Source organism: Orcinus orca, chromosome 2, assembly GCF_937001465.1.
Source record: "Orcinus orca chromosome 2, mOrcOrc1.1, whole genome shotgun sequence".
NCBI lineage: Eukaryota > Metazoa > Chordata > Mammalia > Artiodactyla > Delphinidae > Orcinus > Orcinus orca.
The window spans coordinates 97,338,177-97,358,269 of NC_064560.1; the positions used below are offsets into that span (position 1 = coordinate 97,338,177).

The 20,093-nt window shown below is 45.5% G+C and overlaps 1 protein-coding gene across 1 annotated transcript in view; it reads left to right on the forward strand.

The window, feature by feature from the left end:
• Positions 1-3,498: 3,498 nt before the first annotated feature.
• RORA (RAR related orphan receptor A) overlaps positions 3,499-20,093 on the forward strand; it is a 732,098-nt gene continuing 715,503 nt past the window's right edge. Inside the window, exons 1-2 of the mRNA XM_004274696.3 lie at positions 3,499-3,545; positions 3,904-4,144. Of these exons, the coding sequence (XP_004274744.1) occupies positions 3,979-4,144 (166 nt within the window). The 5' untranslated portion in view covers positions 3,499-3,545; positions 3,904-3,978. The remainder of the gene's footprint in view (positions 3,546-3,903; positions 4,145-20,093) is intronic.

The following is a 20,093-nucleotide window of genomic DNA, read 5'->3' on the forward strand; positions in this document are numbered from 1 at the left end:
GCACTTGGTTTTAATTTTCTGTCTTCTTTGTTCTTAGGTATGTTGTAGAAAGCTCCCCTCTCCCAAGGAAATTCTACTATATAGTTCCATAATTTTCCTTCTCTCCCTCTCCCAGAAATGCAAAGAAAATAACTGTCAACATTTTTTTGCATACATAAATTTTAACAGCCCGTACATGTCAACTAATCTTTTATCCAGGAAGGAAAAGCTTATTTCAAGTGATTGAAAGTTGAAACACTTTGGTTTTCATTCTTGTTGTGTAATGGAATCACTGTGTGGACATGCTACTTTATGATTAGATCATCAATTCCATTCCTCAAACCCACTAACTCTAATAAGTTCCTACTGTGTGCAAGGGCAAAGCCCCTGTTTTCTAGGAATGGATCTTCCACCAGGAAGGGTAAGGCAAATGTTCAACCAACCACAAGGCAGACCAGACGCCTTAAGAGGGGTGCACAGTACTAAGACAGTTCAAATATTTGGTTTGGGGTAAACCGGGGTGGTTGTACAGAGGAGTTGCCTTTTAGAATGGACCTCTAAAGAAAGGTAGGGATTCAATTAACAGAGAAGGCAGAAAAGAAAAGGCATTTCTGAAGAGGCAGAGGCAACTGTGCCTGTATCCTGCACTACAAGCAGGAAGAGTAGAGAGCAGCACGTGGCCTGGTCTGAGGATTACACATGGATTGCAGGAATTATGTAAGGATGTCAGGCCGTTTAGCAAACTCCTGGCGCCAGTGTCCCGCTCCCAACCCTCCACCCATGGGAGACAGCATTCATCAATCACAGCCCACACCTTTCCAGACAGCCTCAGGAGTTCCTTCATGAGATGAGATCAATTTGCCATCCCTGGTGCAGGAGTGCAGGGATAAGTGAGGTAGAGCCTTGAATACCTTGTTGACTAGTTAGTAGTTAATTGGATAGGCGATAGGGAGCCATTAAAGTCTTGTAAGCAGGGAAGTGACATGGTGGGAAATGAGAACTATAGTTCAGGATAATGGACTCGGCAATGCTTTCTGGGATGGATTAGCATGGTTATAAGACCAAAGGCCAGTTATTTGGAAGGTTATGGTTTAGACGAGCAATAATGTCTGGAATTGGAGTGTTAGCTGCAGAAAGGAGGGGCAGATGTCACAGGTAGAATTGAAAGCAACTGGCGAGTCTGGCTGGCTGTGGAGAGCGAGGTGCAGGAGTGAGAGAGGGGAGTCAAAGCCAACTCTGAGCTTCCCAGTAATGACCTTGGAATAAGAAAAAAACTGGAGTCACCATCAAGAGGGGAGCCTGTGATTGAAGAGGAGGTAGGGGGGCAAGAGGAGTCTACAGAAAATGGTTTTTAGGCTTCTGTCTTCTACAAAGCATAGGTTTTTCTAAGCCATTGTCTGTCTCAGAACTCAGTACTGCAAAGTAAAATAACCATTTTTAAGCAAACACTATTGCCTTTCACAATGAACAGAGTCTAAGGAAGGCTCCCATCTTTCCAAATATTTGGAAAATTGGAAAGCCTTGTAATTAGTAATCAGGGAAGGGACATAAGGGAAGGAAAGAAATATAACCTTAATCACTGTGCTTCTCAGGTTTCAAACACTTCCCCAATCGAGGTAATTTACACTTTAGTAATAATGATTGACAGTCAAGGAATGGATCTAACTCACTTTTATTTTTCCCTTAGGGAAAGCACTTGAGTTCCCAATTGTTTTAAATTGCAGAAGCAGTAATTGTTTTAGGAAGGCAAGAGAAATGGCTTTTTGGTACCCTGACGGGAATATGGAGTCTTTCTTAACTAAGGTCACTGGGGCCATACTCAGGATGGTCTTTCCTGGATAAACAAATACCAGTTTAGTCGAAGGAAAACAGCAAAAGAACCCATAAAGGCCCAGGGGAATACATTTCACCCAAAATATTAATAAGTTGCTATTGGTACCTAAAATGAGCCAGAGATCTTTTTTGAGCTGCTTGCATCCCAAATAGAATCATTGGTGAAATTTAATATGAAAAGTTTCTTTTCTCCCAAATATTCTAAAATAAATATGGAGCAGTGGATGTATTTTGACATACTTGCTGTCCCAGAGGAACTTATTTATTAAACCATGCACTTTGATATATTTGTTTACTTAGAAAAGTCAAGTGTGACAAGCTAGGTCAATTGCATCAAGAACGTTATTAACAGGCTGACCCATTGTAAATGGCGTGAAGGCTGCTCTGGAAATCTGTGCTTTGATGTATGGGGAAACCGACACATCTGATTTGGGAGGGAGGAGACAATCATGGCATTGTTTGTAGGCGCCAACAGACAGGCAAAAGCCAGGGATCCTTGCAGAGACTGGATTAAGGTATCAGAACTGTTCACATCTCATTTGCATCACTCCGAAGAGTGGACCAGTGGATCAGTTTTGCTGATTAACACACAGACCATGGCAAATAGCATTGTGTATTTGAAATCAGACCAAGATCAGTAACAGTAACACAAACCATGTGTGAAATTTGGCATATGGAGGTTCCTCTTAAGCTATTATCTAACTAGGTTTTTTTCCTCTTATTTTTCAAAAGCATTTTTCCAAACCAGGAAGTTAGCAAAAGCAAAATGTTCCCCAATTCCCTCCCCACCCCCTAAATACTCATATTTATGCCACCTTCTGGTATATAACAATATTTTTTGTTGTCAAAATTTGCAAGGCTTCTGAAAGGAAGGTGGGTGTGTGTTAAAAATGTACTGATTTCATCAGTGTCTCGGCAGGCAAGAGGAAATGGTGGATTGAGTATTGAGGCAGGGAAATCAGGCTACTACCACCTGAATATTTTCCACTCATCCAATTTGTATTTTTCCTTCATAGTGGAGTTCCAGATCAAAGTAACACTGATGCAATTCTTCACTACCCTTGGGTTTCATTAAGCACCCGATGGGCGTGTTTCAGTGGAAGGGGGGACTGTGGAGTGATGCCTACAATGATGTAACTTATTAAAAGCTGTTAATTACCTGAATTTTATCATTCAGATGTTATTAACGCCTTTCCAGTATATCTTTTATGGATGAGACTGTACATTTTATAGCAATAGTACCAGTGGGAATTGACAATTAGCAGCCATGCATTAACTAGATGCAGTGTGGCATATTTCATCCAGTTTAGATAGTCCTCGACCAATCAAGCCAAAGTTTTCTTTAGTAGAAATTGCCCTGCCAAGTGGTTTCTGGATCCTTCTCGGAGGAAACAGCAAAGGAGCTGACAGCGACCGCTTTCAACCATACCAAAAATTGGCTATCCATGGCAATTCTAGACTCACAAATTGTGTTTTAGACACATATATCAAACCAATACTGGAAACCCACTGGACGTCCCATGGCAAAGTAAGAAGTGCCACGTCCTCCGTCCTCCCATCCTCTGCCTTCCTTGGGGTGTCAGCCCAGGTCTAATTCCTTTTTAGTTTCTCCTCAGTCCTGGTCTGGGCTGGCAGGGAGCTACCTGCGATTCCCCAACGTGGATAACCGGATTTGTCTCTTCCCAGGCTGGCTGCGGATGGGGACAAGTTCTGCTCCCGAGAGAGTCTCAGAAGTAGGTACAGAATCATTGTCGCCAATCTTAATTTCTGTCCCTGGGCTAGGGGGGCACGTGAGGCTCTCCCCTCCTCCTCCACTCTTTTCCCCACCTCCCAAAATTGGCAGCCAGTCCGTGGCTCTCGGTCTGGGGTCTGGAGGGTGGGGAATGTGGGTGTGGGGACCGGCTGGAGAAGCTCTCGCTAGCGCTGCCTGTGGCCAGACCCGCCTCCCATCCCTTCTCCGGCGCACACACACGTCCACCCAGACACACTTCGCGCGCTCCCTTGCGCTCTCGCTCGCCCGCCCGCCGCCGCCTGCTCTCTCCTTCCCCGGTCTCCTTCTCCCTTTTTTTTTTTTTTTTTTTGGTACCATAGAGTTGCTCCGAAAACAGAAGATAGAGGGAGTCTCGGAGCTCGCCATCTCCAGCGATCTCTACATTGGGAAAAAACATGGAGTCAGCTCCGGCAGCCCCCGACCCCGCCGCCAGCGAGCCGGGCAGCAGCGGCGCGGACGCGGCCGCCGGCTCCAGGGAGACCCCGCTGAACCAGGAATCCGCCCGCAAGACCGAGCCGCCCGCCCCGGTGCGCAGACAGAGCTATTCCAGCACCAGCAGAGGTAGGAGGCTGCGAGAGGGGCTGAGGAGGGGGCGGCGGGAGCCCCGGCGCGGAGCTGGGGGCGGCCGGGAGCGGGCGCCCGGGTCGCGGGGTCGGGGGCCGCGCGCGAGCCTGCGCCGGCGCCCAGAGCTCGGAGCACCCCCTTCCCCTCCCCCCTCCGCCCCCCAGAAATGTTGCAAACTTTTGCAGCCCGTTCTCGGGTTGCGGGAGGAGAGGGGGGCGGGGGACGCGGCAGGAGGGTTGACAGCCGGCGGGTTCACCCCCTGGCTTTGATTTTTCTGCAAAGAGAGGAGGGAAGCCGCGTTGCCGATATTAAATACGCTCCCCAAAATACGGAGAACCGGAGAGTGGGGGCCCGGGAAAGAAACTTTTAAAGCGGCAGTGTCCTTTAAAAAGGAAAGGAAGGGGAAAAAAAATTCTGTTTATGACCACCCTCTTCCCCCTTTACCTTTTCTCCTTTGACAGTCTCGGCCCCGGCAGCCCGAGACGGGGTGGGTTTTCGGCTCCCCGCAGAGCTGAGGGGGGCGTTAGGATTGAGTGACCAGGGCAGCCCCGGGGGTGGAGAGGGGGCGCTCCTGGACTTGGGGGGCGACGTGGGCACCTTCTCTGGAGCACGGCGGTGGGCTTGGGATTTGGAGATTGTGCTGGAGGAAGCAGGGTGCGGGCGCGCGAGGTGCTCGCCAAGTTGTCTGGCGGGCGCGGCGAGGGGAGATGCTCAAGTTTGCAGACCCGGGGCTCGCAGCCGGACGCCCAGCCTGGCGGGGGGCGTGTGCGCGTCAACTCGCCCGGGGCGGCGGTCCTGTGGGGCGCTCCACGCGCATTCGGAGTGAGCGTCTGCAAAAGCAAACAAGCAGAAAAAGAAAGATCGCCAAGGCACCCAAACTTATTTCTGACCTGGGAAATCCTTCCCTCTCCAAGCGTTTCTGCAAGAACCTGGGAATGGTCAGTGCGAGTTGAATGCTGGTTGGATAGTGCGATCGATGTTCCCCCCTCCCCGGGCGATATTTACACACTTCATTTTGTAGAATGTGTGTGCGTGTGTATGTGTTTGTTTGCGGGGGGCTCCATTGCCTCCTCCTTGCTTTTTTTTCTAGTTAAAGTGGAGTGTTGGGGAAAGCTCACCCTCTTCCTTCTTTCTTAAAGGTATCGGCACCTGATGTGGGGTTTTTCTTGGGGATGGGGGATTATTTATTTGAATGCGCCTGGAGTTTGCAAACAACAGGAGGAAGCTACGGCTTTAATTACTGTTGTTAATAATGTATAAATCATCCCTGTCACTCTAGAGGAAGCAGGCTCGCGCGAGCCGCCCAGGGCTGGGGGGCAGAGAGGATCTCCAGCCCTGGCTTGGGCACTGGCCCAGCGGGCCCCCTCCTCTTGCCACTCGGCTTCTGGCGGCGATTGAGGAGGGCGGGAGAGGCGAGTGTGGGCCCCCGGGAGCCGCTCCCTTCTTCTCGATGTTAGAGTTGGAGGTAGGAATATGGCTGATCATGTGCTAGCTGTTTTACAGTATTCCCCCCCTACACACACACCTTAGCCACACCCCCTGTCCAGGCGCTTTCCCATTCACGGAATTCGAGTACAGTAAAAGCCATCAGGATGACACACGCGAAAAACATTTAATTAAAGGCGATTTCGAAAGAGTGAACACATTGAACTGCGGTTTGAGCGGGAGGGAGGGGGCAGCGAGGGTCGGGAGTACAGGGAGGGGGATCGGGGCTGGGGGCCGGGACCTGCAGCTAGCTCGGGGAGTTTGTGTGTGGCGAGCTTTTGGCTGCACAGAGTATATTTAGACCTGAGACGGTGGATTTGGAATGCGAGCGGGTTATGTAACAGGGTTAATCAGAAACACTGGAGAAAATCCCCTTCATGTGTTTCTGAGGCTTTTTTTTTGGGAAGGGTGGGGGACATAGTATGTAGGAAGCCACAGTAATTTCTGGTTTGTGCTGCCACCCCCCTCCGTCTCAGGCATCCCCCTCCCGTGTGTTATTAGCATCTTCAGGTGTCATTCTTGCCAGAAGGTGTTCTTGCAAGAGATCGGGGTGGCAGGCTGCAGAACCGACTAGCAAATCCGTAACTGGCTGTTCTTGCAAATTATATAACGATGGGGCTTTCAGTACCACCAGCCCTCTAGGCTCAGCAACAAGGGGAGAGGGACAGCGTAGGGGTAGGATGCATCTTGCACAGCTGACCTGCTGACCCACATCCCCTTGCCCCCTAGAGGGCCACCCCCCACTCTCTCTTCTTTGAACCAACCTCTTGTCCATCCCTCCAGAGATTTAATGGGGGGAGGGAGAGGAGGTAAGGCCCAAACACTCAACTCACATCCTGCACGCAGGCACTAGGTTATATAACAGTCTGAATGGAAAAAGGAAGGTCAGAGATGGAGGCATCCTTTAGCTAACACAGCAGTAGTAATAGCTTCCAGAAATTATGTGCATTTGCAGACTTGAACCTCAGATGTACTGTCTGCTCCTCAGGGGTACCAACCTTTGAGAGTGAGAGCTAGGGAGAAAAAGAGAGAATGTGTAAGTATGCTTGGTAGATGAGAGTGATTTGAAAATGGGAAATGTTTGGGTTTTCAGATGATGTAATGGAGTTGGCAGAATATGCGAGTCGGCTCCCAGAGTGTAAGCAGCAAGAAAATTGGAGCTGGCATCCAGTATTAATGTTGCATAAATTACAATATCGGAAAGAAATTAACCTACACACTAGGTGATTATGGCTTTTTAATACTTAAAACATAAAGGCACACAACTCAAAAGGAAAAGCAAACATCATCACCTTAAAATTAGCATTTTCAACCTCAAGGAGGGTTGAGTGGAGTCCTTGGCATTGGGTGAAGTGCGATGCTTTCTGATTCGGAAGATGCTTTCCAGAGAGGTAGGTGGGTTAGCTTCCAGGCAGCCAGTGTTTGCAGTCCACAGAGATTGTGGTCAGGATTCTCGTGACATTGAGGTGACCTCATGAGACATTACCTAGGTAGACTTGAAGCTGTTGCTGGATTCTGAACACCTGGGAATCTACTGGTGAATGGGCCATGCACCATGAGTGCCTGAGCTTCCAAAGTCAGATGTGTGACTTCATAATCTGAAAGACGGCCTCCACTTCTTCTGAAAACTGGGCAGGGAATGTTAGCAGTTTTAGTGGAACTGTTCCGTTTTCTGGGTGCTATTAATGATGCCTGGTGTCGTTCAGTTCCATCTTTTCAGCCCAATGAAAGGGAAGAAAGAAGGGCAAGAGGCAACATGGCAAGTAAGAATGAAGCGGAAAAACTACAGCGAAGCTTTAATTTAACAAGGCTTTCAGGGACGTCAGGGAGCCATGAGCATTGTGACATAACTGTTGTTAAAAACCCTCTTTCAAGTAAGTCAGAAAGAGAAAAACAAATATCGTATATTAATGCGTATACGTGGACTCTAGAAAAATGGTACAGACGAACCAGTTTGCAAGGCGGAAATAGAGACACAGATGTAGAGAACAAACGTATGGACACCAAGGGGGAAAAGGAGGGGGTGGTGGGAGGAACTGGGAGATTGGGATTGACATGTATACACTAATAAGTATAAAATAGATAACTAATAAGAACCTGCTGTATAGAAAATAAATAAAATTTAAAAATTCAACCCCCCCCCCCAAAAAAAAACCCTCTTTCAGAATCTCCTTATTATGCGCATGCCAGAGCTTACGTATTCTACCTCCCTAAAGTTTACCTCACGGAGCTGTGTGTCACGCAGTCGGTCTGGAACACCAGTGCTGAAGGTGGAAGGCTTTTAGGGCAGGCTGACCTAAGGGAAAAATCGAAGCCAAAAGATGGGATTAACACTGAAAAGCTCAGTTGGGTTGAGATCGAACCCCCTGGAAGCTCGCTTAGATTGACTTAAAATCAGTTAAGAAGGCCTGTAGTTTATATGGAGCCCTGAGGACTTCTAGACCCACAGAAGTCTTTGCCTTTCAAAGTGCTGTGCCACCATTCCCCTCCTCAGTCTTGACTGATTCACTTTCTGGTCTGCTTTCTTGCCTGGCAATTTCGAGCACTTTCTAGAGATTGATTCTTGAATCAGCTTTTCTTATGTGGACCTGGCTCTCCCCAGGGAACAAATGATGCCCCATAGTTTGAAGGAGCTACTGGCTGGGATAAAATTCTTTGCCAGAGGGATGGAATAATTATTTTTTAAACTAAGGGGCTTTCATTTTCCAGTAAATTGCTCATAAAAACATTTATAATTGTACCCTTTAAAAATGTAATAGAATAATTTTAGAAAATGCATTTGATGATGATTATGAGAACCTTTTCTGTTGCTTCCTTCTTCTTTCTTAAAAAGAATTGAATTATATTAATCCAGAAGTCAAATCCTGAGTGGCTAAAAACATTTACAACAGACTCTTTTTTTATGTTAGTCACCTGCTGGAATTTTCCAAAACCTACCGGTGTTAAGAGGAGCCCTTGGCTTTAGAAAACGTCTCTGTTTCCGAAACTGAAATATGGAGCCTGCATGGACCAGACCCCTCACCAGGAGACCTTAAGCTTGTGTTTTCCAGGTAGCAGAGGTTGGGGCGGGGGGTACAAGCGCGAACTGCTGGTTCCACATCAGACTCCTAAGTGGGATGTAGGGAGGTGTAGGAATGTTAATCGCAATAGCTGTTGCCTCCGGATGCAAATGTTCTGGGGTTTTTGGTGACAGCTGAATCACTTTTGAAAGCAAACTGATCCCTGTCCAAAGCTAACCTTTGGAATGTGAGTGAGACAAGCCCAGGGGTTCTTCTCCTTGGGCCATACTCTTGTCAGTTCTGAGTTAAGATTCACGTTTTTCTCCCGATTCTCCCATTCCTGCCTTTAGGAAGTTGTGATGTGATGTTGGAAGGACAGACTGAGTTGGGTGTCACTTCGAATTCCGTTGGTGTGGTGTGGTCCCTAACAGCACGTGCCACTTTTTCTGAGGGTGTCCCCCGCCCCCCCTGCCCATCTTCCTGGTCTCCTTGATGAATGGTGCTTCTCTGCTTATCTATGTATTTCTGTGTCTGTGGAAGCAAAATACTTAACTACATTTCAGGTGTCTGGGGAAAGAGTTGTAATGTGATTGCCCCACGCACAAAATTTTTTACAGAGAATGCCGCTCTCCTCAAATGACGTATCCTGCTGCTTGCTCTCTTTGTCTTTCACGAGCCAGAGTGCTGGGACTCTGAGGTAGACATCATCCTTCCCCTCCTCAAGGAGATTCCTGACCCATTCATCCCAGACTAGTAATAGGTTCTTCCAGAGCAATAAGAGTCTGCTTTGAAAGGCCTTGAGGTGCCAGAGTGAACACCAACCTAGAATGTGCAATACCTTTCTGAAAATGAAGACTGTCTTCCTTGCTGAGAATTTAAGAACAGCCTCCTCTTTATTTCTCTCTCTGCCTCTCTGAGGTGTTCTCTCTTCCATCATTTAAAACAAAATGCTTTTTTACAAGGGTGGTTTTTTTTTTGGTATCTCATTCGGAATGGAAAGTGTTGGTTTGAAATGAGCTGTTAAAATGTTCATCCATCTTATTAAGCTGTACATTAAGAAAAATACAGTTGAATATTGTGTACTAACACCTCCCCAAAACTCTACAGGTAGACAGTGTTGGAGCATTGATTAATATACAATGAACCATGATTTTTCTATAAGAGTACCAAGGTGTCACTGATGAATTAGTTTTTCTGGCTAACAGGAGATTGAGCAGAAATATTTTTTGTCTTTTCCTTACTGAATGTGTTTTTAAAGTGTGCTGATCCCCTTTGCTGCCCTGGAAAGAACATTGAGGATGTAACTGAATCTTTCTTGGAGGTTTGAGGATCTTAGGGTACCACAGTGTCACTGTCCTGAGGATGAATTATGATTGTACATTATACAACTGTAAATGGAGACAGTATCAGAAATTGGGCTAATCTGTCCTGATCCCTGCTTGGAAATTGTTTTCTTTTTTTGGTTAAATCTTCAATATTAGTATGTTTTGTTACTTGCCTCCTTTGTTCTCTGAGTTGCAAGTTGCAGAATAGAAATTCACATCAGTTAGTTGATTCTGATTAGTTGATATTTTTACTTCAGAGGAAAATTTCAACCTGAGTCTAGACCTTAATTCTTTCTCTAGCAGTGTAGAGGATGTAAAATCATCCTTAAGAATTTAGGAAGGCTATTTTATTTACAGAAAAGTTACGTGCTGTATTACCGTAGCATTATGTAACTTCTCCCCTGTGTAGTGGTAGATAGAAATGTCAGCTATTTTTGCCTCTCCTTTAGATGAGTTGAAGGGGTTTCATCAATCCTGAAAGTTAGGAAATTCTAGGGTTAGAAGGAAGACTTTCAAGAATGTCGATAAAGAACAATTAGATTTCTCCAGAGGAGACTCTCTCTCTCCAAGCTTAGGCCCTTGTTCACTGGACCAGTGTGGAAAGCATCCCAGGTACTACAGTCAGAGACTGACTTTCTCAAGACCGTCCCACCTGATTTAATGGTAGTCTGTGGTTATCTTATATCTTTTTTTTTTTAACATCTTTATTCGAGCGTTATTGCTTTACAATGGTGTGTTAGTTTCTGCTTTATAACAAAGTGAATCAGCTATACGTATACATATATCCCCATATCTCCTCCCTCTTGCATCTCCCTCCCACCCTCCCTATCCCACCCCTCTAGGTGGTCACAAAGCACCGAGCTGATCTCCCTGTGCTATGTGGCTGCTTCCCACTAGCTATCTGTTTTACATTTGGTAGTGTACATATGTCCATGCCACTCTCTCCCTTCGTCCCAGCTTACCCTTCCCCCTCCCCATGTCCTCAAGTCTATTCTCTACGTCTGCATCTTTATTTCTGTCCTGCCCCTAGGTTCTTCAGAACCATTTTTTTTTAGACTCCATATATATGTGTTAGCATACGGTTATGTGTTTTTCTCTTTCTGACTTACTTCACTCTGTATGACAGACTCTAGGTCCATGTACCTCACTACAAATAACTGAGTTATCTTATGATATCTTTGATATCCTAGTGTTGGAAATTCAGCTTGGGAGTCTTGGTGTTCTTTTGTGACAGCCTTATTATTATTATTATCATTATTTTACTTTCGGAGTAAAGACATAAAGGAGATTGTCTAAAGAAATCCTTAGAAAAGTGGAGTAGGGCATGATGACGAATAAAGGTACCATAGCCGTGGGTTAGGCAGGCTCCATTTCGTCTCTGGCTTTTACATGCTAATGTGAAAAGGAATTACAGGTAACAATTCCCTTGTGTTGGTGGAAGAACAATCTTTTTTTTCCTAACAGATGTTTATGGTCTCCACTGACACATCATTATTAAAACTGTCTTATCCCATTACGTGCTGTGGCACGTTGACAATGGCACGGCCCTGTGGTTTTCCAGTGAGTATCTTGTCCACAGAAGGTGCCCTTCGTGGCCCTGTCTGCGGGACCCACCACAGTGGAAAGGACAGGTTTTCCCACACCCTGGAAGGTGCTGGAGGCCTCCAGGCTGTCCCAGGTAGTTTCTACACTCTTGTTGCTTTCCCTGGAGCTCAATCAGAGGCTGGAAACGGATAGGAATAATCAAGGTGTAGAGGATTTATAGTCATCCAGCCTCCAATGATCTCTAACAGCGTGGTTGGGCATTTGAGTTTTGATCATGAACTACCGTAAAGTTTTTTGAAACAATTAGGAAGTTCCTACATCTGTGAACAGACCATACTAGATAAAACTCTTCCTGGGTACCAGGAAGGGTACCACTTGGTACAGGATTCTCACGCCTGTGAAGGAGGCAGTGCACTGTTAAAAATACCTAGCTTACTTCGGGGGAGGATTTGGCTGAATACTGATGAAGTTTATGAAATATGAATGTTGTGAAGTTGCTGTACGTAAGTGGTAGGCGTGTGTGAAAGAAGTAAAAAGCAATAAAATGGTGTATAAATGACACTGAAACTTGATGGACTTGTATACGTGACAAGAATGGTGATGTCCGGGTCTGTGCCTAATGGGGGAGAATCAAGTGGCTTAAAATCTATATGTCAGACTCTGAATGTGGGACTAAAAATTACAGCGTATAGAGTCATTTGACTTATGTTATAAGGGAAGAATGCTACCAAGGATAAACAGGCAGGTTGCAAAGAAGAGAGGTGAAACAGAATGGGGGGAAAACAGGAGAGACCAACACTTGAATTTATAATGAGGTATGGTAATCACTGTTTAAAATAATCCAGACTATTAACAGCTGTGCTGCTAGATAGAGAATTCGTTATAGCCAAACAAAAGGCATCACTATGAATTTTAGGTTGGGTGGGAGAAATCCTCTTGGTCCCCAAAGCATAAAGGCATGGACTGAGAAGCAGCGCTGCACACGTAATTTTTTCTGTCTTATCCTGATTAATTGACAGCCGACTGTATGCCTGTTTCCTGAAGGTGACTTTACAATCTCCAGACACAGACATTTCTCTCAGAACTGGAGTGAAGGAAGGAGAGCCACATGCTAAAGTGTGTTTTACTGGGTGAAGTACTGGGGGGGAAGATAAGAGTGGTGGAATAGGGGAAGGGGGTCATGCATACAGAGATTAAGGATGCTGCCTGTGGGGGGCTGGGGAGCGGGGGCTGTGCGTGAAGGAAGGGAATCTCTGGAGGGAAGGAGATTCCCATGCAAAAGAGGATGAAATTAGCAGTGACTCTGAAATGGCTGGGAATGTGCCTAAGTTTAAATTATCTTTAATGAGGACGACGAACAGAGGAAAAGTTGGCACTTTGAGAAGTTATGATGAACTTGTTGAGAATGCCAACTGACAAAGGCAGGTAAGGGAATATTTGGAGAAACAGAGCAAGAACAGGTGTTAAGGGAAATGGCTGGCGTGTTTATTGACTCATCCAGTTAGTTTTAAAGAAACCCGAAGAAATGGACAAAGATGGAGAAAAGACAACCTGATATGATTCTGCCCTTCCAGAAGCAAAGAGGCCTATATAATCCCATATGATCAACGCCAGTCATGGGGAGGAGTGACTGCTTAGAAGTTAATGGATTTTCAACAGACAAATGGTGGAAGAAACGGGTACATGTTGCAATTCTCTTCAATAAACTGCATTGCTTTTCATTTTCACTGTACACTTATAAAGCCAGTGGATGGTAAAAAGGCCACGGTAACAATACAGCATGTACTCCCAGGAACGTTTGTGTGATAGGGATATTATATCTGGAAGTACAGAGCACCTGGGAGGGTGAACTGCCCATAACTCTCAATTGTGCAGGTAATGAAGCAGGGGGAAAGCAAAGGCAAATGAAATCCTTTAATAATCAAAGACGATGCTTCTTCTAGTGAGAGATTAGTTGACTGATGATGAGAAGGATGAAATTGCTGGAGCTGTATTTTACCATTTCTGGCACCGTGACCCACTTTGGATGAGCATGTTTCTACAGAAAGTGCATGAAGAGTGGTGAGCTGCTAAACTTTCTCGAGGCTCCCCAAAAGAATCAGTAGGAGAACTGAATGTACCCCTGAAAGGGCTCTAGAAAATTCAAAAGGTCGCTTTCTAATCTTGAGCTTGGGGGTGTACATTAGATATGTAGGGCTCACTCATGAGGCTGCCATGGGTCATGTTTTATTAGACTAAAGCCTGTTAGAGCCAGAAGAGGCCTTAAGAACCATCTAGCCTACACCCCACCCCCCATTTAAACTGGTACCCACAGAGATCAGAATGTGCCTGAGGTCCCATTCCTAGCAGGTAGCAAGGCTGCGACCAGAACACAGGTCTTCTCCCTCCCTAACCATGTTCTTTCCACTTGAGTGCTATGTCAGGATGCTCAGAAGTTCCAGCAAGTTCTTGTCCACCGGAAGACACCCCCACGCCCCGCCCCGAGGCTATTACGTTATGTACGCAGGTCAGCCCAGCCTTAGGTGGTAGATATGTATGAAAGTAACTTTGTTTTGGCTGTGCGTCAACAGTAGAACATTATCAGTATTATTATATTTTAATCCCACTGGGCATTTTTATTATTCATTAAAAATTAGCCAGTGAGCTTGCGGCTCTGCCAGTAAAGCCATTCGAAAGAATAGTGAAAATTGTGCCTGTGTCTCCTGCTCTGACTTGGTAGAAAGTAAAATACAGGACATAGAGTGGGGCATCCAGTACTTGGAGCCCTTATGTTTGCTGGAGCTAGAGGCAGCCAGCTCTAGCTGTGCAGTGGGGGAGGGTTACCTCTCAGCAGCTGTCCTCTTTCATCGAGGCAGAGGGTTTAAGGCTATGTCTTTTATAGGGATGCTCCTGAGCAAGTCTGTGAATGGAATAGTATGTAGCCAGTAAAAATCATGTTGTAGTGGAAGCTGCTTGGGATCTACCACTTAGTGAAAAATCATGGCTTTCATAGTAGTGTGCAGGGAATGGGATCATTTTAATAAAAACTATAGTGTGTGTGTGCACGCGTGTGTGTGTGTGTGTATATGTATGTATATATTAACATGGGCCCACGTGTACCTAAATGATGAAGTGATAAAGTGGCCAACTCTGGATGGTGGGATTATCTTTGAGTTTCTCTTTCTCTGTGCCTTTCTGTATTTTCTGAGTTTCCTGCATTATGCATGTATTATTTTTATAACTGGAAAAAATAAATCTTATTTTTTTTTCAAAAGAGATTGTGTGTTGTGAAACTGAGAGGCCACTTTGAAGGAACTGATCTGAACTTAGTATGTTACACAGAATTTCTTGATGTTTCAGGATGGGCCAAGTTTACTGGCCCGAAGAGCAGTACCTTTGACAGTCATATTTAGCCAGGAAAACAAGGGTCATTCAGCTTGGATATGAAAACAAGTGTCCTAATATTGGAATTTTTCCCTCTAGTGCAGTGTCTTTATTATGAGAAAAACATAATATATTGTAAGCCAGTGTACACACACACAGTAAACTTTTCACATAGAATATCCATTACCTGCAATGCACTGTTATTTTTGCTCTATTATTTAAAGACAAAATACAAGTCATGAGCCACCAAATTGGTTTCATGATCTATTTATGGGCCGCTCCTCGAAGTTGAAAACCACTGTCCAGGGCATGAGGTAGAAGCAGCCTTTCTGTGGGCTGTGGCCTGGAGGTGGGAGGAGAGGAGGGAGGGAGGGTTTCCACAGTAACTGAGGTCGCACTCCAGGTGTTACTCATTATAGTTTCAAGGAAGAGTTGGGGGAGGGAAAATAAGGTAAATGCTTATTATTTGTAATCATTTGCTATCTTTGTGCCACTTTTAGCACATGCTCATTAATAGCGTGTTCCGTTTAGACAGACGTGCATCTGCCTAGTTTGGCTTAGCATGTAAATTCTGGGATCCCCTTTGCTTGGAGCTGTCATCACTGTGTACAGGCACGAGGGTGGCATTGTTTCAGTCAACAAATATTTACTGAGCACCTTCTCTGTGCTGGGCACTGTGCTAGGCTCTGGGGATAAAGCAGCGGACAAGAGAAGTCAGATCCCTGCCTTCCTGGATCCTACATTCTCGTGGTGGCATCTCAGTGTAGCCCGTTGTCTGGGTCGCCTTTGACCAGACACTTTTGAGGGTTCTCCTCCACATGTTTCTTGAACTTAGCCTCTTTTTACCTCTATTCCTTGTATGGGCCCTACCCCTCCCCCTTCTCTTCTTCCCCATCCCATCTCCCATCTTATGTCCAATCTCTTTGCTTCTTGAGATCCTACAATCGTTTCAGCTTCAGATAAGACTCACCCCATCCTTCCTGCAGTTCTCAAGCCCCGTGTCTTTTACAGTGGTCAGGCACATGGGCCTTACTCATTCAATCAGCATGTGGCCTCTTCCTTCGCCAGGTTCCCTTACACTGTCTTCTAGTGTTATTTCCTGGGCAGGAGTCTAGTCCCCGCAAGAAGACGAGCTCCATGGTTTATTCTTTCACCCCTGCACAGTGCCTTGCAAAAAGTTGGTGCTTATTAACTGTGCAGATCGTCTCTCCCACGTTGCCCTGCAGAGCTGTTTGCTGCCTCAAAAGATTCAGCTCTGCACCTCCTAACTCTGCAAGTGCAGCTTCTACTTGCTTCTACTTCCAACTGGGCCTTGGGTTTGGACCCAGCCACCCTTGTTTGTCCCACTTCTGTCTCTCGTGGATCCACCAATCCTCCCCTCCGTAGCAGGTTCAGGCCTGCTCCAGTCTTGAGCAACTCAGACCAAGGCTAGACGTGTTGGGAAACAGCATATGTGGCTGGTACAAGCCTGCTGGGAGTGAGGCCCAGGTGTGCTGTGTGCTAGCTGTGTGACCTTAGGTAAGTTCATTCACCACTCAGTCTGCTTCTTATGTCACCTGAAAACCGGGGATGTGTATGATGCCGGCTTCCCACGGTACTTGAGAAGCTCACCTGTGAGGATGCCTGTGCAGCAGCTGGCGGGATGCCCAGCACACATTCAGTGTCGCTCCAGTGTTGGTGGTGATGGTAGAGCACACCCAGGAGCAGGGGACCCTCTGGCCATATCTCCTCTCTCTCTTCTTCAGGTCTGCAGCTCCCTTTGCTTCCAGCATTCCTCCTTGGTTCTGATTGGTTGCTCTGTGAAATAAGCAAGAGTCCCAGGGCATCTGAGTCTTTCCGTTTAACTACCAGTTCTCTTTCCTGAACTGGATCCTATCCCAGTCCCTCAGCTCCGCTGCCACAGGCTAGATCCTGCCAAGTGCAGGCGAATCACTTAAGTTCAACCCCATCAGCCCCTTGTTGGGCTTCCCTGAGGTTACACCCCACACCTTCAGCTGAGCCAGAAGAGGGCCTCATGTCTGCCTGCTCCCTTCCCCCGCCCTCACTATTCCTGTAGTACCGCTGGCTGCCCCCTCCAGCCATCTAGGCTGAGGGAGTGCCCTCCTTCCCACTCTGCTGGGTGCTCTCTCATGCCTCATTGCTCAGCAACCCATCTTTGCTTGCCCTCCCTCCCCCCTTAGTCACTTTCTCCTCCCTGCCAAAAAAAATCACAGTGGAGAAGCTTGTCTTCGAGGGTTCCATTCAACTTGCTCTACATTAATGCTCCACTATGGTGACCCACCGCTGAGTCTTTCACTTGTAATGTAATCTAATAATTTACATGCACTTTGCAAGCAATACTCTCAGAGACTCACAACCTGCTTGAAATCACTCTGCTGTTACAGTATTTGAGCTGATGAGAGAGCAGCACGAGAAAGAGTAGTTATTGGTACTACAATGGTATTGGGTAAATCTGGGAAAATAATGTTAGCCCAAGGTGAGGGTGTGCCGATGGATTATAATAGCCTTCCTTAGAGAATCATTTAAGCTTGCTAAGGGTCTTTGATTTTTGGCTTGTAATTGGACTAGGCTAGGTCAAAGTATTGTAGGGATAGAAGCATAGGAAGCTAGAGGAAGTGAGCTAGGCGTGGAATCCCATCTTCCTGGGATGCTGTGAAAATGTTTTCGTTTTGATATACTGTATGACTTTTACAGAATTAACTGGCACTGTGATTAGGTTGTTTTATTTCTTCACTCAAACATGTTGGAAGCCGATCCTAATATGCAGTAGTAATGAAAATAGAGTAATGCTGTAATAATAGTGCCATTGTAAAGTGAATTACACCATTAAGCATCTATTTTGTCTAACTTGTATTGTGATGGTGTGAGTGATACACACACGTGCAGACTTAGAGTAGCTGGTCTTTAAGAAACAGACTCTAGCTGAGAAGCCCCAATCCTACATAATATTGAACAGTCAGTGAATGAAAATAAACCATTGTTCAGTGAAAAAGTGAATTTTTATGTATTTAAATATAAATGTATATATGGATACACACATATATACAAGCACAAACACATAAACACACACAGGCACAAATATTGTACCAGTCAGGCAGATCAAGAAGAAGATATATGACTGGCATTAAAATGCTTGCCTGTGTTGCCTTTTTAACAAATTGGTTGGCCTGCCTGGGGACAGGTATCAGTTATGGCAGGCCAAGTCAATAATAGTATCAAGGGTAGGGTTTGAAAACAAGGCTTCGTGTATTTGTTTCAACCTTTTCATCCTTATTATGTCTGGGAGCCTCTATTAATTGACATGTTTCAAGTTGGGAAAGAAGCATTAATGGCCCAGGAACTCTGGTCATTTTATTTTGTCATTTGTCTCCCAAGGAAGGACATTGGCCAAACAACTTCTACCACAGCAGCAGGAGAGAGGCATATTTTTACGCCTTAAGTCATAAGCTAACCCTAGAGCAGAAACAGGATCTGAGAAGGCGGCATCAGATGTGGCTGCTCCCAGTGGGGCATGTGAATTAAAAAGTCCCAGGATGAATTACACTTTGCTTTGGTTCCAGTGACTTTATCCCTGAACCTTCAGGAGAATTGGCATCAGTGGGGTAGTTTGGCAGTAAATGTGCATGGGTTTCCAGCCATTTCCAGGGAGGTCCTGAAGACTTACCTGGTTAATCTGCAGGCTGGATTGCTGCCTCCAAGACCTCCTCTCCATGTTTTCGTGCAGAGGCCATCTGGAAGGGATTTTGTTGGTCATCTCCATCTCTCACCTGCCCTCACTCCAGGATCTTGCTTCTGCAGCATTGTCAGTCAGTACCACCACCTGGTAATCTGAAACCCCAGAAAGACCTCATCCAAAGAGTTGAGATTTTATGTACTTTAGAATATATCTAACTTTCATATATATATAATGCTGGCTCTGATGACCAGAATATCAAAAGCAAATTTTCTTCATAAACAACTGTGTGCTTTCTGTATCTCAGGTCAACAATGTTGATTTTTTAAACTCCGTGAGCATTTGAGGAAAGAGTACACAGCATCCATGCCTGGCATCTGGATTAAGAATATATTTAGTGGAGAAATTTTATTGCAAACCTCGATGAAAAAATATCAATATCACATTGTGCCCAATAAAACATTATAATGAAAATTACCATGGTGTTTGACAACATCCTGGTATTAATTGGTCTTGTCCATTGTTATTTCTTAGTAGCAAACACGCTCTGGTTTTATTGCTCATTAGTTACAGTCTTTATTGAAGTCACGTTTTGCTGCTTCAGCTCTGTTTATCTTCTTATTGGTCTCAGTTCCTAGAGGACAGCGTTGTAGATTGTCTTGAGTTTTCTGTCCCACATCTCTGCCTCTTACTTTGTCGTTCAGTGAATGCCCTCAGGATGCCAGTGACGGTACAGGTTAGAATCAATATGTGAAAGATGAGCCAGCTGAGGGAAAACTGGGATGAGGCAAGAAAATCTAATATTCTTCGAAAGCTTCAGTGTTTAAAGGTGATGCAATATATTGCCTTCTTTCATTGATACATCACGTATTAATTGAGCACTTACTATGTGCCACATCCCCTGTTGGTCAGTGGAGGTACAGAGTTAAATTAAGGGAAGAATCGATAGGCAGGAAAGACACATTAACAAGTAATTTCAAAAAAATATGGAGCGTGCTATAATAGAGATATTTACAAAATGTATAGTGCACAGAAGAGGGAGGAAACATTTCATGAGGAGTCAGGGAAAACTCACTGAATGGGCATCTCTGCCTAATTTTTGGAAAAATGGGGAGTGATTTGCTTAGAGGGCAGAAAGTGAGAGGGCATTCTGGGCCAGGGTTCATGAAGTGCAAGTTCATGGCACATTCAGGTAGGGTGAATGAGGTGGAGCCTGGCCTAAGCATAGACTATGTGGGCAGGACTAGGAGATGAAGCTGGAGAAAGAAGACAGGGGCCAGGCAAAGCATTTTGGACCTTTTCCTAGGACAAAATTTTGAGCAAGTGAAAAATATCTGATTTCTTTTTGGTAAAGTACTTAAGCGTAAGTATGTTGAGGTTGGGGTGGAGGATTGACGGTAATAAGGAGCCAAGTTAGGAGATCACTGTGGTGCTTCTGGAGAGACATACTGCAGGCTGGGACTGGAATGCGGTGAGGAGGTGGGCTCTGAGGGAGCATTTCCCGGGGGGTGCAATTGGAGGTGCATGGTAGACGTTCCGACAGGAGTCAGCCCCAG